The 27661-nt window shown below is 43.2% G+C and overlaps 1 protein-coding gene across 1 annotated transcript in view; it reads right to left on the bottom strand.

The window, feature by feature from the left end:
- Positions 1 to 380: 380 nt before the first annotated feature.
- LOC134929591 (collagen alpha-6(VI) chain-like) overlaps positions 381 to 27661 on the bottom strand; it is a 177810-nt gene continuing 150529 nt past the window's right edge. Inside the window, exons 33-37 of the mRNA XM_063925180.1 lie at positions 18728 to 19227; positions 16347 to 16443; positions 14755 to 15405; positions 2549 to 2627; positions 381 to 650 (exon numbers count right to left, since the gene is read on the bottom strand). Coding sequence (XP_063781250.1) covers positions 647 to 650; positions 2549 to 2627; positions 14755 to 15405; positions 16347 to 16443; positions 18728 to 19227 — 1331 coding nt within the window. The 3' untranslated portion in view covers positions 381 to 646. The remainder of the gene's footprint in view (positions 651 to 2548; positions 2628 to 14754; positions 15406 to 16346; positions 16444 to 18727; positions 19228 to 27661) is intronic.

The following is a 27661-nucleotide window of genomic DNA, read 5'->3' as shown; positions in this document are numbered from 1 at the left end:
TAGTGGCTGTCGACCTAATTGTGGTTGACCTAGAGACCGGATACCCATGGAGGTCACCCCCCCCCCCCCCCACCACCACCACCTTGGGCTTTTCTTTCCTTTCTTTTTGCCCTATTCTTCTATCCTGTTCCTTCTCGCCACACCGTCGCTGTATGAGATTTTTTTTCTTGCTAACCGCTCCTTTATAAAACTTGGATCACTTTATTGATTGACACACCATAGTTTATATGTGTTTATTATTTGCAACTTTATTTTCTGTACCAAATATGCTGTGATTCCGTCAATAAAGTCTGTTCTTTTTTTTAAAAAAGAGTATACCAAAGGAATGGAAAATCCCCACATTTATATGTATTTACACACAATGAATATATCATGAAGGAGCAGCTCTACTCTTTATTACATTTTTTACATCATAGAACATGTTGAATCCATTAAATTTGGTAAACTTTAATTTTCAATGTCCTATAGCACTAATCACTTTGGCATCAGCCTGCGTGCCAGGATTAGTTTCAAATCAGTTGACAATTAGAAATTGGATGAATAATCCTAGATTATGTTGAGTCGTTTAATAATCAGCAAGAAAAGATAGGTGAGGTCTCAGGATTTTGTGGTCTCAGGACTGCAAGCCAATCATCTACTTCAACTGTTACCTGAAAAATAAGGGCATTCAGTTATATGATAAGATTTAACAAATTTATGTAGCATTAACTGTAAAGCAAAATCTTAAAATATTTAAAATTTGATGTAACTGTTCCAATTTGAATTCAGTCTGTGCAATCAATATAATCCTCTGACGAAACCGCATACTTACAATAGCGGAGAAACGCGTAAGGACTGGGGCTTATTCTTCACTGATGCCCTCCTACATTTCAGCGGTACCTATTTACCAACATCCTTACAACAACTGCTTTTTGGAAGCTGATCATCTTATGAGATCCTCCGGTGTATCCCGCACTAAGGAAAGGAAAAGTGCCGCTTCCCGACTGTGACAGCTATCGATAACGGGGGCCGTCCACAGATGACAAGCTAACACGCTGCTGGCCGTGAGTAAAGTGGACATTTTGCTATTTGGCCCTAAGCACAGCGGGAGTAGACATACAAGCCTTGTATCTATGCACGGACACTAAAGTTCAACAGCAAATACACCTGGCCGTTTTGCTGCTCTAATTAGCGGGAGTTGAAAGCCGGCCGCCCGGCCCTTATATACAGGGATCTCAGAGAGCATGTGCAAATGCTCACAGCTGCACCAAAACGTTCAAATCTATTAGTTGTTCTTTTATTCCAGGACTGACACCTTGATCTGGACTTTATTACAGGAGTATTCCTTACTGCGAATTATTAATCTGGATGTGGTGGAAGTGTCCATTTATTAAGGTTTTACCTGCTGCAGTAGGGGGAGCTTTTATCTTTATTTTTATTTTTAATGTGTACATGTGTTTATAATTGTATTTATTTTTATTTTATATGTAATAAATTGGATATAAAACTATATGCGCTCTCTGATAATATATTATCCTCTTTGTACTGTTTTGTTGGTGGACAGGTCAGTACTGTCCAGTTGAGAGCTGCTTTTTTGATATAAACGACCAATTCTATTAGTCATGTGGCCAGGAGGCGCTGGAAATATTTGTTTTTCTTTTTTCTCTCAATATAATCCTGTTCAATGCATTAAAACCATCCATGTAGGAGACATAATAGAGATTACACAGCACATGTAAAAGTAGGAATTAGTAGCCAACTACTTTCCTACCTAGCCCAGTCTACTAAATGATGCCAGCCCTCTCATGGTGAAACATATACTTTACTTCCTTTATAAAGGATTGAGTATGACAACAGACATTCATTTAAACAGGTAACTGCAGAAAATATGCTGTGCCATACGAATTGTAATTGTAACGTAACAGAATCTAATTGGCTGTTTATCTGTAGAACAATTTTAGAAATGTCCCCCATGTGTGGCGGGATGTAATGGAGTCCGAAATTGCCGTAGGTGCAGGATGCCGGCTGACCATGTATGTTTTTTTTTTAAAGGCGGCAATAATTTACAAGGCATGGTTTTGCCTTGTGTAATGTTTGCCCCTTTAAAAAAAATCTGAGATCGTCTGGCATCCCGCACCTAGGGCAATCTCGGACTCCATTACATACATCCTGCTGTATGTCTCAGTTTCCTTTTGGGATCTGCACATTCTGCAGTAACCATTTGTATTCGCAGCAGACTTTCATCCAGTCAGAATAATTCTTACATTTTGACCATGTTATTAAGTATCTCTCACACAGTGGAGTGAACTCAATTACAGGTGATGTGCTGTTGATGTCATCTGCGCACTATCCGCTTTATACAGTATCCACAACCTCATCAGTTTGAATGCGTACCTCTATTGATGCGAGACGGGATCGTCAATGTTAGTGGGGTACGATTTGCTATTCCGGAATGCAATGTACGGCAAATCACAGGTAATTGAATATGCTATGTAATAGGTTTGTTCGACCATAATAAATAAAGACCAGGAAGTAGATTAAAAATATAATAATTTATAACTATACTCACGTTTCTATGTTCCTTCTGCCACTTTCCAGCTTAGAACATTTTGATTTGAGTTCTGGGGGTGGATACTTGTTTATAGATCCTGTTAGAATAACAAAGGGGTGTTGAGCATTTGATACTAATATGAAAAGTTGTCTGTCTTTTCTAAATTGCCTAAAAACAGGATACATAAAAGATTAAAAACATTGGCTAATTCCATTCCAGTCACGTAATGATTAAGGGCCTAGTATAAAGATGTACACAAACCTGATTTTACGCTGTTGCCACTGGGATTTGCAAAGCCACTAATGGGCTACCCAATACAAGTCTAGATGGCTGCGACATTTGCATATTTTTGCACAATTGCACACAAATTGGCGGCTGTGACAGCATTTGCGTACATCTCTGAATCAGGCCCTACGTTAAATAAAATATTTTGAGGATTTCTCAGTTACTGAATATATGCTAGCAGTACAAATTATATAAATATACATGACTCAAGAATCTATTTACAAAGCCTTGGATAGAGATAAAATACCAACCAACCAGCTCCCACCTGTCATTTTTCAAACACAGTCTGTAACATGATAGGTAGGAGGTACTTTATCCCTCTCCGATTTATCTCTCTCCAAAGCTTAGTACATAGATCCCTCAGAGTGATAACCATGTGTGTCTGGTAAGATCAGTCTTTAAGAATAGGTAAATGAAGTGTAAATCCATCTTTCTCTTTCATGCATGGGGAACAATGGAAACACTGGGTATAGGTGGAGCTGGAGGCGTCTGGACACTAAAAGGTTAAGCTTTAAACAGCACAGGCTCATCCTCCCATGTACCGTAACCCCTGCCTGAGCCTCCAGTTTTCTTTTGATGCCCAAAGGAGCTGGGCACGTTATTTCAGCTGCTGTTGTATCTTATTTATTTATAATCCAGCACTGGCGATTGGATTAGTGACACTGGCCGCTCCCCGGGGGACACAGCCGGTGCATTGGGGCAGCACAGTGGGGATTCCAAACGCAGTGGAGGTTCCAATCCAGCGGAGGAGGCCACTGGAGGGATAGCTCAGTAGTGGCCTGGTTCTTCCACTAGACCACCATGGATATTATTTGTAATTGGGATGACGTTAAAACTACGGCAAGTCTCTGGGGTCAGCCATGGGGGAGGAGCATTTGCCCGGTTTCCTCCTCCCCCAACCTTTGGCGTGCATCCTGTCCCAGACAGCCCGTCATGGCTTAAGCACTCCCTATGGACGCCAGGGCGCTAAATAAGTTTCCTCTCATTAAACAGGAATATGCTATGCTTAATGGGCTGTATTCCCATAGAAAACACCAGTGTTTCTTGTAAGCAGGCAGCCAGTGTTCTTGAGTGCTCCCTCCTCCTCTATGCCTAACAAGCTGGTTCCAGGTTTTTGATTACCTGTCCCTACCTCACCTATATGGATGTCATTGTAGATGGACTCAGACATTTTTCTGTGCAGTCTGAATCTTTGTATGTGAAAAGCTGCATTTCTGTGTGCAGGGTGCTGCTGAGTTATGCTAAACATTGTAAAGATGAGGTCTATGCACTAATCCTTGGAGAGAGATAAAGTGGAAGTACCAACCAACCAGCTCCTGTCATTTTTCAAACCCAGCCTGTAACATGGCAGTTAGTAGCTAATTGGCTAGAACCTTATCTCCAAGGCTAAGGGGGTCTATGTACTAAATCTTGGAGAGAGTGTGGGCTTTACAGTTCTGTGCGCAGTCTTATTCTAACAAGCCCCCTGACAGGATCTGCAGGAATTCTTAAGAAGCAGTCCCGTAGAAGAGCAAATTTAGTGGCCTATAGCCCTACCACATGCCTGTAAGCCTGATGTTGAATGAATGTGTCCTGACAGCACTCTGGGAGACCTTGTGCTATAAACATTAAGACGCATTGTTAACATAACTGTTGACAATGCGCCTACCCACCCTACCCCACAAGCTCGCTGCCTAGGTCTCATCCTTGACTCTGATATGTCCTTTGTTCCACACATTCAATCTGTATCCAAATCATGTTACATGCATCTAAAAAACATATCCAAAATACGTCCTTATCTTACACAAGACACTGCAAAAACTCTAATCCATGCTCTCATTATCTCCCGCACTGATTATTGTAATAGTCTCCTTATTGATCTTCCCAAACATAGACTCTCACCACTACAATCCATTTTGAATGCAGCTGCGAGGCTAATCTTCCTTGCTAGACGTTCATCGTCTGCAGATCTGTTCTGTCAGTCCCTCCATTGGCTACCGGTATTCTACCGTATTCAATATAAAATAAGATTTTGATAACCTACCGGTAAATCCTTTTCTCCTAGTCCGTAGAGGATGCTGGGGATGACATCAAGACCATGTGGTATAGACGGGATCCGCAGGAGACATGGGCACTCTAAAGACTTTTCATTGGGTGTGAACTGGCTCCTCCCTCTATGCCCCTCCTCCAGACCTCAGTTGTAGGAACTGTGCCCAGGGAGACTGACATTTCGAGGAAAGGAATTACTTAACTAGTGGTGACATATCTACCAACTCACACCCTCAACCATGCCTCACACATGGCATAAACATAACACACGCCAACAGGCATGAACCAATTGCAGCAACATCCTGAAACCAAGATAACACAACTTGTGTAACTCTAATAACTAAACTGCAGGTAGAGTACGCACTGGGACGGGCACCCAGCATCCTCTACGGACTAGGAGAAAAGGATTTACTGGTAGGTTATCAAAATCCTATTTTCTCATATGTCCTAGAGGATGCTGGAGAAGACATCAAGACCATGGGGTCTATACCAAGCGTCCAGTACGGGCTGGAGAGTGTGGATGACCCTGCAGCACCGATTGACCAAACTTTAGGTCCTCATAGGCCAAGGTGTCAAACTTAAAGAACTTAGCAAATGAGTTTGACCCTGACCAAGTAGCTGCTCGGAAAAGTTGTAATGCCGAGACCTCCCGGGCAGCTGCCCAGGATGAGCCCACCTTCCTGGTGGAGTGGGCCTTTACCGACGTCGGTAACGGCAATCCAGCCATAGTATAAGCTTGCTGAATCGTATTTCTAATCCAACGTGCAATAGTCTGCTTGGAAGCAGGACAGCCAATCTTGTTGTGATCATACAGGACAAACAGAGCCTCTGTTTTCCGTATACGAGCTGTTCTAGCAACATAGATTTTCAAAGCTCTAACCACATCTAGAGACTTTGAATCAGTGAATGTGTCAGTAACTACTGGCACCACAATAGGCTGGTTTATGTGGAAAGAGGAAACCACCTTTGGAAGAAAATGTTGACGAGTTCTCAACTCTGCCCTATCTTCATGGAAGATCAGGTAAGGGCTCTTGTGGGACAAGGCCCCCAATTCAGACATCCACCTTGCGGATGCCAACGCCAAAAGCATCACCACTTTCCAAGTGAGAAACTTCAACTCTATTTCTTGTAGAGGCTCAAACCAACCCGATTGAAGGATCTGCAACACCACATTAAGGTCCCATGGTGCCACTGGAGGCACAAATGGAGGTTGGATGTGCAGAACCCCTTTCACGAACATCTGAACTTCTGGAAAGGAGGCCAATTGTTTTTGAAAGAAAACTGATAAGTCCGAAATCTGGACCTTGATTGACCCCAATCTAAGGCCCGCATCCACGCCAGCCTGCAGGAAATGGAGAAAACGTCCCAACTCAAACTCTTCCATAGGAACCTTCTTGGATTCACACCAAGACACATATTTTCTCCAAATACGGTGGTAATGTTTCGACGTTACTCCTTTCCTGGCCTGAATAACAGTGGGGATGACTTCCTTGGGAATAGCCTTTCGGGCTAGGATCCGACGCTCGAGCCATGCCGTTAAATGTAGCCGCGGTAAGTCTTGATACACACACGGCCCCTGCTGTAGTAGGTCCTCTCGAGGAGGAAGAGGCAGAGGATCTTCTATGAGCAACTCCTGAAGATCTGGATACCAAGCCCTCCTTGGCCAGTCTGGGGCAATGAAGATTGCTCAAACTCTTGTTCTTATTATTTTGAGAACTTTTGGAATCAGTGGAAGTGGAGGGAAAACACATACCGACCGAAACACCCACTGGGTCACCAGTGCATTCACTGCTATTGCTTGAGGGTCTCTCGACCTGGAACAATATCTCTGAAGCTTCTTGTTTAGACGAGATGCCATCATGTCTACTTGAGGAACTCCCCAAAGACTTGTCACCTCTGCGAAGACTTCTTGGTGGAGGCCGCACTCTCCTGTATGGAGATCGTATCTGCTGAGGAAGTCTTCTTCCCAGTTGTCCACTCCCGAAATGAAAATTGCTGACAGAGCTCTAACATGTCTTTCTGCCTAGAGGAGAATCCTTGTCACCTCTGCCATTGCCACTCTGCTTTTCGTTCCACCTTGCCTGTTTATGTACGCAACTGCTGTTACATTGTCCAACTGGATCTGCATGGGATCTTGAAGAAGATGTACCGTTTGTAGAAGGTCGTTGTAAATGGCTCTCAATTCCAGAACGTTTATGTGAAGGCAGGCTTCCTGACTTGACCATTTTCCTTGGAAGCTTTCCCCCTGTGTGACAGCTCTCCAGCCTCGGAGACTTGCATCCATGGTTATTAGGACCCAGTCATGAATCCCAAACCTGCGTCCCTCTAGTAGGTGAGAACTGTGTAGCCGCCACAGGAGCGAAATCCTGGCTTTGGGGGACAGGATTATTTTCCGGTGTATGTGTAGGTGGGATCCGGACCACTTGTCCAACAGGTCCCACTGGAATACTCTGGCATGAAATCGGCCAAACTGTATGGCCTCGTAGGCCGCTACCATTTTCCCCAACAACTAAATGCATTGATGGATCGACACGCTTGTTGGTTTCAATATTTGTTTGACCATTTTCTGGATTTCCAGAGCCTTTTCCACTGGAAGAAATACTCTCCATACGTCTGTGTCCAGAATAATTCCTAAAAAGGACAATCTTGTCGTTGGTTCCAACTGCGACTTTGGAAAATTCATGATCCAACCGTGTTGTTGGAGTATTGACAGGGAGAGTGCGATGTTTTGCACCAACTGTTCCCTGGATCTCGCTTTTATCAGGAATTATATTGACTCCTTTTTAATGAAGGAGGACCATCATCTCCGCCATCACCTTGGTGAATACCCTCGGTGCCGTGGAGAGTCCGAACGGCAACGTCTGAAACTGGTAATGGCAATCCTGTACTGCAAATCTCAGATAAGCTTGGTGAGGAGGATAAATGGGACCATGCAATTAAGCATATTTTATGTCTACTGACACCATGAAGTCCCCCTCTTCCAGACTGGAAATCACTACCCTTAGGGATTCCATCTTGAACTTGAACCTTTTCAGGTAGAGATTCAGATTTTTCAGGTTTAAAATCGGTCTGACCGAGCTGTCCGGCTTCGGAACTACGAAGAGGCTCGAATAAAAAACCTTCTCCTTACTGTGCCAAGGGGTACCAGGACAATGACCTGATCCTGACATAATTTTTGAATTGCTGTTGTTACTGCCTCTCTTCCCAGAAGAGAAGCTGGCAAGGTCGATTTGAAAAATCGGCATGGGGGGACGTTTTGAAACTCTAGTTTGTACCCATGGGACACTATTTGTAAGACCCATTGGTCCAGGCCAGATTGAATCCAGATTTGGCTGAAGTTTCAGACGTGCTCCCACCCAAGCGGACTCCCGCAAGGGAGCCCCAACGTTATGCTGCAGATTTGGCAGAAGCAGGGGTGGACCTCTGCTCCTGCGATCCGGGAGACGCTGCGGATTTCTTTCCTTTTCCCCTTCCCCTACCTGCAAAAAAAGGGGAGACCTTTGGCCTTTTTGTATTTGTTGGGCCGAAAGGACTGTATGTGAGAGTGATGTGTCTTTTTCGCCGGTGTAGGAGCATAAGGCAAGAATGTCGACTTACCTGCGGTAGCCGCCGAGACTAACGCATCCAGCCCATCACCAAACAAGGCCTCACCTTTATACGGGAGAGCCTCCATATTTCTTTTGGAATCTGCATCAGCATTCCTCTGGCGAATCCACAACGCCCTCCGAGCCAATACTGCCATGGTAGCGGTTCTTGATCCCAAGAAACCAATATATTTAATGGATTCTAGTACGTACGCAGCAGCGTCTTTGATATGACCTAACGTTAGGAGTATCTCATCTCCATCTATTGTGTCAATGTCTAATGACAAGTTTTCTGACCACTTTTCAATAGCACTACTCACCCACTCACAGACAATGGTAGGCCTGAGTAGTGTCCCATTGACCACATCAATAAATCACCTCACTCACTTGAGGTCTGTAGGCTCCTTAAGTGAAGCCATTCCAGGCGCGGGGAGAAACACCTTTTCTCTTTTATGACAGGGCCCTGTCTAAAATGCGGGGTGACTCCCACCTTTTTTGAAAAAAGGTAAGCCTGATATTATAAGGCCTGATATCCTTTTGGGAATCAGAAACTTATTTTCAGGTTAAATCAGACCTGAGGTGGAGGGAAAATTACATTATTTCTTTACTAAAGTAATCCCTCTCCTTGTGGTAAAAGAGGGGGCTTCGTAACTTCTAACTCCTCCTTTATAGCTAAAACATGCTTTTTTGCTAAATTAGGACCTATTCCCCTGGAATCACTAGTGTCGACACAGAAATCAGAGTCCGTGTCGGTATCAGTTTGTACTGCTTGTGCCAATTTGTATGTGACCCAGAAAGGTCCCTGTGGATGAAAGGCAGAACTATTAAAAATCACATCTTCAACAGATTATTTTCATTTTCTGTATGAGATTCAGTCCAACCTCTTACTATCCTGTAATCTTTCACCCAGTCAGGCTCTTGGTGTCATGTTACACCTCTGTGTCCCTAACATGTCTCCACAGAGTTCCCTGCCACAGACATGTCACACACGTGCAGAACCACACCACAGACACTCCGGGATTTATAGGGGACAGACCCACAGTAATATCTGTCAGAGGGACACAGATAGGATTTTGCCAGTTCACAACCCAGCGCCAGTAACACAATGTCTGTGAACACAAAATGCACACTGACATAGCACGGCTATCATTCAGTTCCCTTCAGGAGCTAATGGTGTCCTGTCAGCCAGAATCAGAGCCATGAAACTCTGAGGAAGTTGGTCCTGCTTCTGCCCCCACGAAGCAGGGAGTCTGTTGCCAGCAGTTCTCCCTGAAAATAAAAAACCTAACATAAGTCTTTTCAGAGAAACTCAGTAGAGCTCCTCAGAGTGCATCCAGTCAACCTGGGCACATTTCTAAAACTGAGGTCTGGAGGAGGGGCATAGAGGGAGGAGCCAGTTCACACCCAATGAAAAGTCTTTAGAGTGCCCATGTCTCCTGCGGATCCCGTCTATACCCCATGGTCTTGATGTCATCCCCAGCATCCTCTAGGACGTATGAGAAAATACTTTTACTTACATTTAAGGCTATTAACCAAACTACACCAACTTACATTTCTTCACTCATCTCAAAATATCTCCCTACCAGACCTCTCCGCTCTGCACAAGATCTGCGTCTCTCATCCACACGTATTACTTGTTCCCATTTAAAATTGCAGGACTTTATCTGGGCTTCACCCACTCTGTGGAACTCACGTTTCCTGAAAACTCACCTCTTCAGACAAGCCTATCAAATTCCAGACCCACCCACGTAACCTTCAATGCTTCTCTTTCAAATCACATCCTCTCTGTACAGTACACATAACCTCACATTGTCTTCCAACATTGCTGGGTGAACATATCATACAACCCATTAAGAACCTAGCAATCTGGTGGATCATTATGCAATAGGTAGCATCTATCCTTGTGTATCAATGCCTAGTTCTCTATAGATTGTAAGCTAGCGAGCAGGGCCTTCCTACCTCTATGTCTGTCTGTCTGTTTTTGCCCAGTTTTGTTCTATTACTGTTCTAATTGTAAAGCGCAACGGAATATGTTGCGCTATATAAGAAACTGTTAATAAATAATAATCCCTCTTCTGCAATTAATAACGCCAGGGCTCATGGCAATCTAGGTTATACATGCTCTGCTGAGACTCTGGTAGATGTCAGTAACCGGAGCCTTACCTCCGGCCTGGGGTCCCGGGGATTGCCGCTTCGACTGGTGGCAGGACTGCAGCATCTAGGTGCTGCTGCGGCACGGACCTCCACTGTGCCAGCACGGCTTCCGGGGGCTGTGGCAGGGGCCTCTGGCAGCGTGTGTGGCTTCCGGAAGGCTGGGAGTCTAGTGAGCAGCATACTGATTCCCTGTGTGTCCTCTGTGCTGGGGGCCGCCATGTTGGAGACCAAGCAGAGCCAATGAGATCCCACTCTGTGTCCAGTCAATTCATAGCAGGCTTCCCTTACAAAAAGGGGCTGGTTCAGAGTAAGGATGCCAGTGTTTCAAGTTGCTTACTTATGTAAGGTGCTCTAGCTCTGTGCTCCCAGGTTGCTCCAGGTTCCTTGGTTCCGGTTATTATCTATTGATGCCACAGTCCCATTGTCTTCAGCCTGCCTCTTGTCGTAAAGCACCCACAGGGACCCTAAGCTGTAGAGGAATCCTGGGTGCTACGGTGACCTCCTCAGTCTTCAGTTCTTCAAAGGCAGTGTTCTTCAGCCTCATTCTTCAAATCACTAACCACAGTCTTCAGTTCTTCAAAGTCAGTGTTCCTCAACCTCGTTCTTCAAATCACTAACCACAGTCTTCAGTTCTTCAAAGTCAGTGTTCCTCAACCTCGTTCTTCAAATCACTAACCACAGTCTTCAGTTCTTCAAAGTCAGAGTTCTTCAGCCCCGTTCTTCAAATCATTAACCATAGTCTTCAGTTCTCTTATTCGGTGTCTTTCAGTCTCATTATTCAAGTATCAGTGTACAGCTTTACAAATCATTAAAACTACAGTATTCTTCCTACGGAGTCCTCCTTCTTTTCTTATGTCATGTTGCCTGTTCTAAACACATACAAAGGCCTCCACCCCATGAGAAGAAACTACATTCAGCCACCTCGTCTACTCCCTTCACAGGCAGCTGCCCCTGCAGTCAAAGCTCGGTTGTCAGAACCCCAATTTACTCCGAGCGTGACAGCAGAGCCCCCACCAAAACTGTTTCCATCCTGTCCTAGCCCATGCTTGAGCTTGCAAACCTATTGCCTTTTCTAGTCCATTTCCCTAGGATATTATCCCTGCAAGTTTGGTTTTTCCAAGCACTTCTAAGCCAGAAAAAATATTCTCCTTCCATTCTTTAGCACTGGTAGAGGATTGGTAAGCTGGCAAACCACTGAACCCACCCTAATTTTAGTTGCAGAAAGAACCTTAGTGAAGTGTTGCGTATCAGACTAGCATTTATGCAGTTGGGAGTTTCAGACCCTGGTGTACATGATAACATTACTCACTTAGCTAATGCTACTACTCTTTCCCTTCTTACGTAACATTTTTGAATGTGGAAACTTTCAAATATTTCTCTCCTATGGACAGTGTGCCAACAGATCTAAGAGGAACATTGGAAGGCCAGCTTCTCCAGCAGATTATGCTCCTGCAGATAAGTATGGCATTTTCTCAGTTTCTCCTCAATATCCTTAGTTTTATGCATACTTTATCTAGGTAATTTCCACTTTATTTATGCTTCAGGTTGTGCTGCAATATATTGCAATATATGCATCTAAGCTGTTTCTGTATAGTCTACTTGGGATTCAGTATGATCTCCCGGCTGTCAGGATACTGGCGGTCAGGAGACAGACGCCAGGATCCCGACAGCTGAAATACCGGTGGCGTGAGTAGCATGTCCCCTTCCAGGCTTGGTGCGCTTGCAACGCTTCGGGCCTGGTGGTGACCTTCGGTCGACACAGGGTTATATTCCCCCTCGGGTGATGGCATGGACCACCACCCGAGTGGGGATTCCAGCCGGCATAAATTATTCAAGAAAGAAAAGAACCTGTGTCCTGTGTTATCTTGTATTATCAATATCAAATTTCTGATATGGGGTAAATGTATGAAGCAGTGATAAGAGTGGAGAAGTGAGCCAGTGGAGAAGTTGCCCATGGCAACCAATCAGCACTTACGTAACATAATTTGCATGCTATAAAATTTATACAGAGCAGCTGATTGGTTGCCATGGGAAACTTCTCCACTCTTATTACTGCTTCATACATTTACCCCATCATCAGCTACAGAATAATCTCAAATTTAATATATATATGATCACAGGAGTTCACAACTTATCACAACTAAACCTAAACAGTGACACCAGGAGCTACACTCTGTCATCACAGTGTAGGTGACTTTGAGCTTCCTCACTGACTATTTCCGTTCAGGAGTATAAAATGGTATAATATCATCTCTCCTCCTAGGGGTGTGTAAGGTGGGAAGGGGGGGGGGGGGGGGGGGCATGACCAGTTCTTGTAGGGATGTGACTAGTGCTTTAGAATATCCCATCTACCTCCAAAGCAATACTGTGTATAGGACTGCTAGGTGCAGCAGGACTCCAAAAGTCATTGTCCCCTCTTTGTTGATTCTGCTTCAGGTCATACCTCCTCTCTACACTCTAACTCAGGTCATGCCCTCCTTGCATTTTCTATATTTTGCCCCATGTTTTACATATATTCCACAGAGCCTCTCATCTTTGCCCCTTGGTCCTCCTCCCTCTTCTGCCCAATATCCTAATACACCTCTTCTGTCTCCCCTCTTTCCCATCCTTCCTGCCCAATACACCTACCCTCCTGTTGCTGTTACTACACAGTCTCATCCTCCTCACTTTCCCATATGGACCACTAAGTCCATTGTCCCACCTCCCCCTAATGTATCCCACCCTTCCTTCTACAGTTTTCCGGGCAGGGTCTTCCATTATATGTCCTATACAGAACAGATGGCCAAGTCATAAGCAACAATTTTTATATGGATGATGGGGAGATGGGGATGGCATTAAGATCTTCACTTTGCTAGGGGCGCCTGAACCCCTAGGTACAGCCCTGCATTAGGATATTGTCTGAAATACTGTACATGGGAGGAGCTCTTTGACATTTGCCGTGAAACTGGGAGATAATAACTGCTATAGAATGTCAGCCTGTGTCAGCAGAAGTACTGAAGTACTGTGAGTCCCCTATGTGCTCCTCTTCATTGAGCAACTCCCACCCCCTGACCCCAGACCAGGGCCAATACTAGGATTTTTGTCACCCAGAGCAAGGCTCTAATTTGGTGCTCCCCCTTTTCACAGTTTTATTATTAGGTCATACGTCCTAAGAGGGCAATTGCCCGTATACTGTGATGGTATACATGTTACACCACAGTATTACCCCTTATACATGTTACACCACAGTAGTACCCTTTAAATACATTGAGCCACACAGTAGTACCCCTTATACACATTACACCAAACAGTTGTACCCCTTATACACTGTATGCCACACAGTAGTAACCCTTATAGACATTATGCCACAAAGTAGTACTCTTTATACATGTTAAGCCACAGTAGTAGCCCTTGTTCACAGTATGCAACAGTAGTACCCCTTATACAATGTATGCCACACAATAGTACCCCTTATAGACCGCATGCCACGCAGTAGTACCCCTAATACACAGTATGTCACAAAATAGTGCCCCAGTAATCACTTATCACTTTTTAGCTGATACGGTAAGCAAAGGTTAATTATGACAATCAGGAGTGAAGTGGAGACACCCCATGAGCACTACTGAGCAGGTCAAGACCCCCATTCCTCCCGCAGGGTGACTCACTGGCAACTGCTGCCTTTACTACTCTGGGCTCCAGCAGCTCTACACTGAGTGCACCATAAGGGAGCAGGAAGGAAGAGCTCCAGAGTTCAAGACTTTAGACCTGCTAGCTGCCACCCGACAAGGAGCCGGGCACACCACACCGCAGTTAAGAAACTCAAAATAAACTACAGCTCCTTGCAGTCGGGAGCTCCTGAATCAGTAACAGTGGATCCTGCCCACATTCAACCCTGCTGGGCCCTAAGCTACCACTGCCACAGAGGGAGGGGATCATCTTGGCACCCCCTCCAATCCAATGCCTGGGGAACGTATGCCCTCCCTAGTTGTGGCCATGCTAGACGTTGCCTGCTTCACTCCCCCTTCTCTTATTCAGTTTGAAGCTGTGATTGAGGCAGAAAGTACAAAACAACACAATAAAAGACATTATGTCACTCATTTGTTGTTGTGGGCACTCAATAGACCATAGTGCTCTAGGCATAGCCTGTGATCTTTTAATAAAAAGGACTAGACGAAGAAAGAAAAATTTACTTACTTCTTATAGAATTTAAAAAAGACTGCAGAAATCCAAGAGCATATTCAAAATCTGGTTTGTGAATTCTACCAAGCTGAAGTAGGTGATGGTCAATGGGAGTGCTTGAAAGGTCCATCAGTTCAATATTATTATATGTCTCACCTATGGAAAGCACAAACAAAGCATAGCCTTGGCACCTGGCGTTCAATGATGCTTCAATGAGAGCAGATTTATCCCAGTAACTTGTCTCTCCATATGATATTATGATGAGAGCCTTGTGTTTTCTCAGGTTTGTTGCCTTGGACATAATGTTATCAAGTGTCCATTTCAATGTGTAGCCAAGGGCAGGGGGACCTTGCAGATGATGGGTACTTTCCTGGAGGTGCTTCTTCATCGCCTTGTTATTGCTATACGTTGATAGATCAAATTCAAGCTGAGGGTTTACTTTGCTCACCTCACTAAAGCCAGGGGCCGTGTTACTTACTAGAGCGACTCGGTCACCTGTGCTTGAAATATCAAGCCGGTCAATCAGTGCACTAATGAAGCCTTTTGCTGCCTCAAATTCATCATGTTTTACATTGTATGAGCTGTCCAGAAGGAAACCTATATCCACAGGTGACTTCTGTATGGAAGGGCCGCGTTGCACGCACAGTGTGTCTGGTTTACATCTATCTGAAAGAGAGAAATAAAATACAAATGAGATGGTAGGGTCATTATAAAAAACTGTAATTACTTAAATCAATAAACATCTATATATGCAGATTGTAAGATTTTTGTTTGTGTGCTGATTTTTTTTTTTACTTATACTTCCCAGAAGGCATAATCTACTGTTGTATTCCTACGTTACAGACACCATGGTGCTTTATGAATTGCAAATATACTATATGAAATTAGGTCAGTAATAAGATAATTAAGATAAAAACAGCTTTTTGCTTGTGTTTAAAACACACACATACCTCCGCAGATGTCTACTTGCTTTTATACTGTGACCTAACCAAATTTCACAATAAGGTCTCGTCTGGTTGGCCATTATAAGCTGGGAAGTCTGCATGATTCTGTCTTCTTCCCACTGAGAGTAAAAGCTAAGGTGCAGTAAGTGATGCTTCTGAGAATGTGTAAAATACACCGCCATTTCTAGGCACAAAACCACTACATGCAGGGGGTAATTCCAAGTTGATCGCAGCAGGAAATTTTTTAGCAGTTTGGTAAAACCATGTGCACTGCAGGTGTGGCAGATATAACATTTGCAGAGAGAGTTACATTTGGGTGGGTTATTTTATTTCTGTGCAGGGTAAATACTGGTTGCTTTATTTTTACACTGCAAATTAGATTGCAGATTGAACTCACCACACCCAAATCTAATTCTCTCTGCAAATGTTATATCTGCCTCCCCTGCAGTGCACATGGTTTTGCCCAGTTGCTAACAGAATTCCTGCTGCGATCAACTTGGAATTACCCCCACAGTCTGCTTTGTAAACAGCTGCAATTACCCCTGCTCTTTTATGTAATATACAGAAATTCATGGTACAACACAAAATCTTCTTATTTTGCATATGGGTGTATAACTTGGAACTTTCAGAAATGAGCATGTAAATGTTGAGATCAGTTCTTACCATAACACAGAGTGCAGGTCTTCAGTGTATTTACAAATGCTTTAAAATCCGCATTTGCAGGAATGTCTATCAACTGAAATGTCCCCGTCTCGTCCGTCTGTTAGAATAAACCATTAAAAAGATCATTTGTTAAGGATGAGATTGCATACTTACATTGATTTAGAAATTCTTTTATGTTTTTTATAGGAAACACTAGGCAAATCTAATTTCCTAGCTATGTGTACTAGGATGTGTCTAGGATCATGCAAATATAGATCTTTGTTTTAAAACTGGTATATTGGGCGAGATGTAATGAAGTCCGAGTTTGGTGGCCAGGCGGGATGCCGGCTGAACTCTGATTTTTAAAATGTACAAGGCATGGTTTAACCTTGAACATTATTGCCCCTTTAAAAAAACCTCCGAGTTCGGCTAGTATCCCGCACAACTTCATTACATCCCGGCCCTTGTGTAAACAGTTTGATTTTAGGTCCACCCACCACGAGTCTTCAACTGATTAGTCCTGGAGTACAGTACTTAATAAACCATCTCACTTCTTGGTATGACCACTGTATGCTGTGCCTGCTCTTATTCTTTTTTCTTTATGAATATATTTATTGGAATTGCCACACTCTTGTTCTTATATGCATGTCATCCCTACACTAACCTCTAAAATGGTTGTATGGCAAAGCAGAGTGACAGGTTTACAGTGCTCATAGGCATTTTTACCATTATAGTTACTGTGCGCATCAGTTTGGCTAGAATAACAAAATAACTCTGAACAACAAAGATGACTTTAAAGAGTAGTAATAAACCACACAAACTGGCATGGAAAGGAAAGGAAACTGGAGTAAAATCCCTATCATGATTCGTCCAATATACCTACAGTATGTTCCATTTATTTTTTTTATTTCACATGTACCTTGTACATGTATTAGACAAGATATGTAAATCAAATAAATATATATTTCAACACTAAATAAAATAAGCTAATTGTTTAGATCATGGTATGATGGTTCATATTACAGCCCTTTAGATAAAATGCAGCTGGAGCAGAGTTTGTTGCAGTGAATTGTGCACCATAGCTAAGGATTAAGTGGACTACCTACTTTTTCTGTGAAACATCTTTGTTTAGCATAAACATGTTTACAGAGCCGGCCTTAGCTATAGGCAGGCTAGGCATTTGCCTAGGGCATTCAAGCATGTCTAGGGGCATCCAAGCATGTCCCTGCAGCATCTCATGCTGAGAGGGACAGTCCGCAAACTAACTGTTACTTTCCAAATGTATTCAATCAGTACTTGTATACACTGCTATTTACATTTGTCAAAAAAAAATGCACACTGTGCCTTAAACTTCCTGTGACATGCTTGAATGCCCCTGACTTGTGAGACCTCAGACAGACAGCAGAAGCCCAGTAAATGCAATTCCTGGACCTGTGACATTTTTACTGACTATATAAGGTTATTACTGGATGGCTTCTTATGATACCACATGTGTATTTTGGAAGACTGCTTCACAGAAACCTGACATCACCTATACTGCTTGTGCACATGGGGGAGGGGGACCCTGCCATCCTGTGTGTGTCCCTTATCCCTGTGCAAACCCCAGGTGTCTGCAGGGACATATCATGGGCAGTGTTCTCCCCACACTTTATTTCCTAGTCAGTCCATACCGTAAAATTCCCCTGCCATCTAGCACTGTAACGTGGTCAGTAAGTTGCGTTGTGCTATTTCTATATGAAACATCAGTGCAGCGTGACTTTTGGACACATCAGACTGGAGGGCAGAGCATTTAGCTCCCACAGTATAAAGTAAAGTGCATGCAGTTAACGGGAGTAACAGACACCAGCAAACACACTGAATAGTGAAGAGAATGGACAGTTTCTACATGTTTGATACTGATCTTTTTGTATAACCAGCAAGTGTGGCAGTATCTGTGGCAGTATATGTGTATTATGGGCATTACTAATGTGGGGCATATGTGTAAGGTGCATTACTGTGTGGCATTATGTATATTATGGGCATTACTAATGTGGGGCATATGTGTAAGGTTCCTTTACTGTGTGGAATTATATGTATTATGGTCATTACTGTGTGGCATTGTGCAGAGTTGAACTGGCCCACAGGGTAACCCCCCGGTGGGCCCTACTACCTGAGGTACAGATGCAGAACTAGCGGCGGAGCTAGGGGGCACCAGACAAAATTTTGCCTAGGGCATCAAATTGGCTAGGGCCGGCTCTGCATGTTTAGCCCAAAATATTCATGCAAACTGTAATGAAATCCATATGCACTTAGAAATAGTGGGTTTTTGATTCCTATAGCTGCTCTATTGCATTTAGCATTATAAATGGAACATGTTAGCTTTAAGGTACTGAGAGGGCAAACTATAATAGATAGTCTCTTACTGAAAAGGCCCGTTTGATTGCAGGTGCAGGAGTGAATGCAATAACTGCTGGTATAATCCCAAGAGCGCTGTATTCCATTACTGCTGTGTTGATAGAAACAGTATCATTGGATAGACCATTGCTGAAAAATACTGCAATTCTTTTTACAGTGGCTCCTTGGAGAGATCTCTTGAAGATATTCCTGGCTACAAACTTCATGCAGCTCCCAATATCACGACTTGTACTGGACCTCACTAGCGGTATGCTCTTTACGGCCTTCAGCAGTTTGTCCTTACTGTGAAATTCAGAAAACCGCAGCAGGTACTTGGTATTTGCATTGTAGGAGACTACAGCAACTCTTGCCCCAACAGGGCAGTTGCTTTGCCTTATTGTAATGCTTTGTAAAATAAACGTGACAATGTCTTTCATCTTTGAGTAGGCTCCTTGTGTCACGTCACTAGCCGTATCTAGCGCAAACACTAGGTCTGTTGGATACACAGGACAGGCAGGTTTTTCTGAAAAAGATCAATTGTAATAGTTGATTTCAATTGTTACTTCCAAAATACAACACTGAAACCTATCCAACATTGACAACTACTAATATTAAATATACTGCTATTTTTGTTTGTGAATTCAACTTGATCAATTTTAAAACCTTTTAGTTTTTACCTTGGTACACGAATGTCTGAGACACATTTGAAACACATTAAAAGATGCAAAAAGGTTATGACTGTATTCAGACACACAGATTAGCTGCAACGGAGAAGATTTGTACAGTTTGATTGTTGTGCAAGAAACTTTTGGAGACCCCTGTAATAGTCCTTAATGTTTAGTAGGCAGTATCTTCCAACTAGCACCCCCAAAAAAATCGCGCTCGGGAGTGCTGCCACTGACAACCAGGTAGAACACAGTAAATTGTAGACAAGTGTTGTCTTTAAGTAGTGCACTTGTAAAACTTAACCTTTATTAAACAGTTAATAAAAAAAAAATCTGAAATACACAATTAAAATCCAGCTAAATAGTAAAAAAAAAAAGGAAATAGTGCCAAAAGGATGTAAAACATAAAATTTTTGCTGTAAACCAATCACTTTTGTGGTTGTCAAGTAATTTAACTCTATGCAAGGTGTTCAAGAGAACAGCAAAATTGGGTGACCAAATATCAAGTTTAACTATTAATAGAATATTATTCAAATAAGTATTAGGAGTAAAACAGGGGACTGTAATTATATATAGCAAGTCTGGAATTACCACCTGGCTTTTCAGCTCTAATCACAGAGAGAAATGTAGAACCAACATTTATAATACGATATAAACTCATAAATTGATATATTTACTTCTATTAATGCCCAAGTAACAGAGTTCGTGCTTAATTGCAACAGGACTGGTAGTGGGCATCATGTAGGGCACAATTTTTGTTAACAGACTATTGGGGAAGGAAACTAGCTCTAGTAATTCTCTCCTTATCAAAATCAGATTACTCCCTGCTGTGTCATGTGACTTCTGCAGTCACATGGTACAGACACTGCACGGAGGCCGCAGCTGTTCCAGGTCTTGTTTTATTATTGTGTTGTCAATTGTAAAGCAAAACGGAATACACTGGTGCTATATAAATGTATGTTATTAATTATAATAATAAAATAATAATTGCTTGTGCATAGTTTTTGTACGCTATTTATAGGAATTAATATCTGATGTGTTATTATACAGTAGGCTTGCCATAATATCCCTTTAATCTGGGACAATTATGATTTAACACAGATTTGAAATGCAGGCTTGAATTTAGCTAGCCACAGAACCTGTGTAAATCATAGGTGCACCCCCCGGGAGGGTTAGGTTAAGGGTAGGGGCGCAAGGGTTATGTTTAGGCTGCGGGAAGTGAGGTTAGGGTCAGGCACCCACAGGGGAGGGTTAGGGTTAGGCTGCGGGTGGGCAGGGGGGGAGGGTTAGGCTTAGGCTGCAGGAGGGAGGGTTAGGTATACTTACCGTCTCCTATCGGGATTCTGATGATCAGGATGCCGTGGTCGATATTATGACCACCGGCATCTTGACCACCGGCATTTCAGCCCCAACCCTTGTTAGTAGTTACATGCAGTCACACTGAAAAGTACCAGCAGCAACTTACTACTAGATGTCTTAATTACAGATGTATCCTTCCTCATCTTGTGATTCTTTGCCTATTGCGTGCGTAACCATCGCGGCAGCAAAAAAACACAGCCTGCTGGTACTAGTCACAGAGTGTGTACACACCATGTATTCCTATGGAAGTGGGTGCGTACGCTTCCATTGGAAGGGTTAATAAACCCATGGTTTTAATAAGCACAACAGATCATGAGCAACATAAGAAAGACAATAAAAGGAATCCGCCTCCTATAATATGAATGTGTATGTGTTTTATACAGTTTTGATACATATGAAATTGAGTATCACGCAGGTGGGATAATTGGAAGCCATATTGGTCAGGGTATAAATATCTGCCCCTGGACACCCACAAGTGACCTTTGACAAAGCTGTGGGGGACACAGCAAAATGTGTTGGAAGTACTGACACCGCAAAATCCCTATCACTCACTGGTACTTGCATCTGCCCGACTAAAGCCAGAACCAGACCTCCGTATATACATTTATATGAAGATCTTGGACTGCTGAATCATCACCATCACATATTGTAGTCTCCAACCATCTTCGCTTCTGCTCCAGAGGATCCAAGCATCTCTGCACAAAATTATCCGATAATTCCAAGGACCCCAACTGACGCGAGAGTGGTAAATAAGCTATTGCTGGGCATGATATTGACTCCATTCAGAGGTTTTAATAGGAACCAGACTTTTGATTGAATGCTTTGATGAGACAATTGAGGAAAGGGGTATATTTCTATGAATTTATTAGATGTTGTTACCAGTGTTATGTAATTGTATTTTTACATATGTGCATAATATAGAATATAATAAATACGGATGTTTTAATCTATTCCATATTGCTAATCATTCTTTCCAGAAAAGTGCTGTTTATAAGTATTTATTTGTGCTATTTCTTGTTTGGGAACCGACTATCCCTAATACTTGCTATTTCCCAATCCTTGCATAAAAATGTTATTTGTTGTACATTGCAAGGAAAATACTGTAACAAACATTTTTAGAAGGCTCCAGTCAGAAGTCCTGTAAGACTGAATACTGACATTTACCGTCATGTCTCAAATATAAAAATGTCATATTATGCATCTCATTGTTAGTGTACAGTATGATACATTTCATGTTGTCTACATTTATTTCACTGTAAATAATACATGTATTTTATTGCTTTCACGAGTTTCTTACCTTGACAACATGCTGAAAAAGAAAGAAATAGATGTGTATTAATATTGCAGAATAAAACATAAAGTATTTAGGGAACACCAATGCAAACTATTATCACATAATGGAATGCATCAACATATTTAATACAAGATTTCATATATACATTTGTATATTATTAACACATGAACCAAAAGTACCCCTCAATTTTCTCTCTCTCTCTCTCTATATATATATATATATATATATATATAGATGCAATATCCTTCTAGAGAGGGGTGTTCCTTAACTCACTCCCAATGTTGAAAGAACAGGCGGCACTCCAAGGACTGGTGAAAAAGCTGCTGTATAGGGCAAATAAATCAAACAAATGGCATACCATTTGTTCTTTCAACGTTGGGAGTGGGTTAAGGAACACCCCTCTCTAGAAGGACATTGCATCTATACCTTTATAAGGAAGGCACCGGGGCAGCTGTTCATTTACATTGGGAGTGCCGACCATACCAGTTCTGTATCTATTTATTTATATATCTGTAAATTGTACAAGGAAGGGACACAAAATGGTGAAAATACCTCTTCAACAAGTGTTATTCACACAAAAGTAGTTACAGTATATACAGTATCTTTAAAAAGTGCTCATTGCACACTTATTGTGGCTTACTCCCCACATTGGAGTTATGGCCGCCAAGCTCGTCATTGCGCTCCGGGTACCTGATCTCATGGGATTACAGCATACGGGACGTAGCCAATCCTCAGTTTGGATACCGGTTAACTTTGCATTTGCCTTTCGTTAAATATGCCCAGCACGTTTTGTCACACTGGGACTTCATCAGGGGGTGGAGCTGTGTTGCTTGGGACAAATATATTTTCTTCCACAGCTTCCAGCAGCTAACAGGGTGTGGCCGGTTACTCATACAGTATACTGTATATACATTATATACAGTATATATAGGACCTAATTCAAGGTTGATTGCAAAACAACGTTTTTCTCTAATGGGCAAAACTATGGCCCTCATTCCCAGAGGCAGAACTCTGGGAGGCAACGGAGTCATCAGCCGCCGGGCTTCTGCTCTGAAGGGGGGCACCTCTCCTCCCATTCTGTGACACCATTGAATTAAGTTAATTGATATCTGTCGCTGTCTTTTCAGTGGCCAACTTCCTCACTGGTCCTTGCACCTTACAAGTCACACCCTCTTTATTATACTGAATATACACATTTTAAAAGTATCACCCCCAGGATTAGAAACCACATCCTATTACACTGGAAGCAGAAACCTTACTGATGAAGCTATTTTTCTCTAACGTCCTTGAGGATGCTGGGACTCCGTAAGGACCATGGGGAATAGACGGGCTCCGCAGGAGATAGGGCACTTTAAGAAAGCTTTGGACTCTGGGTGTGCACTGGCTCCTCCCTCTATGCCCCTCCTCCAGACCTCAGTTTTACACTGTGCCCAGAGCAAGATGGGTGCACTGCAGAGAGCTCTCCAGAGTTCTCTGCCTAGAAGCATTTTTGTTTGGATTTTTTTTTACTACTTTTTCACAGGGAGCACTACTGGCAACAGGCTCCCTGCATCGAGGGACTGAGGAGAGAGGAGCAGACCTTCTTGTCAAAGATAGGCTCTGCTTCCTCGGCTACTGGACACCATTAGCTCCAGAGGGGGTGAACGCAGGTTCTTACTGGGCGTCCACCCCCGGAGCCGCGCCGCCGTTCTCCTCACAGAGCTAGAAGTACAGAAGACAGAAGTCGTCAGGCGGCAGAAGCCTTCAGCTTCACTGAGGTAACGCACAGCACTGCAGCTGTGCATCATTGCTCCCATACACCTCACATACTCCGGTCACTGTAAGGGTGCAGGGCGCAGGGGGGGGGGGGGGGGGGGGCGCCCTGGGCAGCAATATAAACCTCTGCATGGCAAAAAGACTATATACATGTACAGGTGGGCTCTGTACATGTATATAAAAGAGCCCCCACCATATTTTACTAAGTTTGAGCGGGACAGAAGCCGGCCGCCGAGGGGGCGGGACTTCTCCCTCAGCACTCACCAACGCTATTTTCTCCCCGGACTCTCCCCTACTTACTGTCAAAGTCAGAAAAATGTCTCAATGCACGCTGCCATATTTGCACCGCACACTGGTCCGTGCTGCGCATGCGTACGCTCTCCCGTGGAAGCGCATACCCGCAATAGCGTGCACTCGCACGCGCAGTATGCGCATTTACGGTAGAGTTTATGTGATCGTAGCGTGCGACTCATTAGTTACAAATGTTCACAATTAATGTAGTTTATAGATCATGATCCCTTTGATAGTTTCTGTAAGTTTGGTTAAAGTATAATGTCCCAGAGCTGAGGAATCCCTCTTTGCATCGTACGAAGGGTTTAACAGGAATCATACTGCAGTGTTTGGTACCCATCGGAAGAGTATTTAATTAGCAATATTCCGGTGTTGGTTTGGAGCGTATTAATCGCTCGTGCGAATAGTTATGGACATAAGAAGTTTATGTCCATTTCTATTAATTACACATACTCAAGTATGCGGCGGGAAACCCAGTTTCCCACCCACCTGAGCTGTTGGAAATCGTCACAGCCCACCTGTATGAATCACCCTATGACCTTTTGTTATGATGCAGGGCCGAATTCCTTCGGCCAATGGACAATGGGATTGTAGGACCAGGAGATTACATTGTGTGTGGAGCATAAATAGGCAGGCCGACCACATCCAGCTCTCACTCTCTCATCAACGGTTATCTGCTGATAATCGGGAGCTGGATATCGAGGCGCTGGCGATCATACCCTTTGTGCGTAAGTTCTCTCCATAATCATTGTCTTTCTGCGAGCCAATCTCTCTCTCTCTCTCTCTCTCTCTATCTCTCTCTCTCCTCTTTTTCTCTTAAATACCTTATAGTATTATAGTATTGTATCGTGTTGCATTTAGGTCAGTGTAGTATTGTCTTTTTGTATTTATTGTTTAGTTCTGTGGTTAGGAAGTCTCTGTTATATTGTAGTGTATCATATGTACTGTTATCCCCTTTTACAAGTATATTAGACATAATACAGTTAATAGGCCTTGGAAACCTAAACCAGTATCTGTGTATTTCCTATAGTGATAAGTGTTCATTTGAGCGTCGGTGACGCTCAAATAGCTTTGTAGATAGTCAGGTTACACAAGGTTGCATTTACACCCTGTATTCACATTAAGGTATTCTGTGTGTTTCATCGGTATAAGGTTTAACATAAAGGTATAGTGTTGTGAGCGTCTGCACCGCTGGTGACCTCCTCGTGGTCTCTAGCGTATGCTACGTTACAGCGAATCTTTCCCCTAGACATAACCAATAACGTGTCCTGTGATCACTGGGCCGTGAGCGAACGTGACGCTTGAGCGTCTCGCCTACGGCTGAGCGATCGTTACGCAAATAGCGTATCATTACGGTATTTCTTAAGTAAACAGCGTACAGTGTTCTTAGCTTCATAAGGGTTGTTTATACGACAAAGGAATTTAGCATTGTCAATTGCGGGCTCGTCCGGTCCTTTTCACATCTGCACTAGGTAGATCAGCAGACGTTATCCCCCAGCAAAAGGGTGGGAGGTTATCTCGCAGTTGCTGACGGGATAAGCGTCTGCTTCGCTTAGACAAAGAGTGCTGAAGGAATCCGGTAACCGGAAGTAAGAACAAAACGCTTGTGTCTTTTAAAACTGTTTATTTTTCTTTTGTCTTGCGTACGCATACATTTATCTGCATTTCTTTTTCAAATTTCGTATATCACTATTCCTGTTTGCCAATTTTTTTATAGTTGATAGAAAGTGCTAAAAAGAGATTTGCTGTTATTTAAAAGTAGAGGTAATAGTTAAAGTATAGAACAAACACACGGTTTGTCTGAGATACAAGGCAGTCAGTGTGGATTGCGGTAGATGATCAGGGATCATCTACATTGATAAATAAATATATTGTGTTACGGTGGATCCTTTGCATTGCGTACACGTGTCGCTAACAAAGACTAGCGTACGCAATCCAAAAGGCAGACGCACGCAGCGTTCATTACGCAACGTAGCGTCTGGTTACGCCCACGTAGCCCAAGTCAGCGCAAAGCGATAATTAGCGCAAAAGCGATAAGTAACGCACAGCGGTAGATAACGCGAAGCGGTAAATAACGCAAATCTGTTTTTAGAAAATCTGAAATTTAGTTTAACAGATCCTGCTCCTAATTGGTAACACTCTTGGCCTGAAGACAATTTCTGCGCAGAAATAGATATAGAAACAAAAGTGTACATGTGTTGAGTGAGTGTGTTTTGTATACAAAAGTTTATACAATTTTAAAGGTGGAACCAAAAGGAAAGTCGGGTACTCGTTAAGGAACATACGTGTAAGTGACATATACGGTGGCCAGGGAGGCATCTCTGGTTAAATAATATTTGAGCATTAGAGTATAGCGGACCATAAGGTAACAAGACCAGGAGGTCATAAGGAACAAGACCAGGAGGTCGTAAGGTAAAAGGTCCGCTATAAAAGTCCAGTGGCACAACGCCTGGGGTGTTGGTGCAGAACCCATATAGGCCATACAAGCTCTGGTTGAAGGAATCGCGGCCGGAAACATCGATTCCATTGGTCTTTCAGTACATGACAAGTAGTGCTCGTGTACTGAACGATTGGACCACACGTAATTGTGTGCAGTAGTTAGTAATCTGACCTAAATACCATTAGAGTAAAGTGGTCACAAACGCTATTTGTACACTCTGACGTGATTTGTGTAATTTTTTATTTTTGGAAGGGAAGTTCGCTGGTCACTCAGGAACTATCTAACAACCCCAACTTTACTGGAAAGAGTAAGTGTCCTGCGGGTAACCCTCATATGTTCCAGTAAACTGAAGGTTCCATAGGGGCCCTGTATCGAGTACGCTGGCATCATAACGGTGTTTACAGGTCGTATTGGTCGAGGTGGGCGAGTGAGTGGGGTACTCGGTAAACCGCCACCGCCGGCCTACTGTGGAGTAATTTGGTTGTCTGTAAAGGCTTGCTGAAAACCTTGATACAGAAAATCCAAGGAGGACTAAGCAACACCTACAGACTATGGGGGCCAGTTGCTCAGGTAGGGGGCGATCAACCCTGGTTCAGGTTGATTCTGTGAACCGACCAGTTGGGTCGGCACGATATGTAATGTGTGAAAAATATGGAATTCACACCGAATCTTTATGTGATGAATGGGAGAGAATGACTGTACAAGACAGGGACAAGTTCCCAAGAATAGGTAGCTTCAGTCCAGAGGTGTTACAAAATTTAAGGAGGAGGATATGTCTCGTAAAATCAGCAAAGAGACGAATTCAGCATCATGATTATTTACAGTTATGGCACCAGGAAGGTGAGATACAGAGAGGTTTGGCTCTGGCGGCGGGATCTGGGGCAGTCAGGAAGTTGATTGCCACAGCTCCTCCTCCACCATACATTGCAGGAGAGAAGTTGATTGCGGAGAGAAACGCACTGGGTTGTAAAACACAAACTCTTAGTAACACTGTAAATGTTAATGATGTTAACCAAATAACTCATGCAAGTATTAACCCGTGCAAGATGTACCCTGTTTTGAACCTTCCTCAGGAGTGTGATCAAGAAGACGATTCAGCAACAATTTCAGCTCTCTCTCTTGCAGCCACCATAGCAGAGACCACAGTAGGCACAGCGAC

Source organism: Pseudophryne corroboree, chromosome 5, assembly GCF_028390025.1.
Source record: "Pseudophryne corroboree isolate aPseCor3 chromosome 5, aPseCor3.hap2, whole genome shotgun sequence".
Classification (NCBI taxonomy): domain Eukaryota; kingdom Metazoa; phylum Chordata; class Amphibia; order Anura; family Myobatrachidae; genus Pseudophryne; species Pseudophryne corroboree.
Note: the sequence above shows the minus strand (reverse complement) of the source record. Positions and strands in the feature narration are given on the sequence as shown.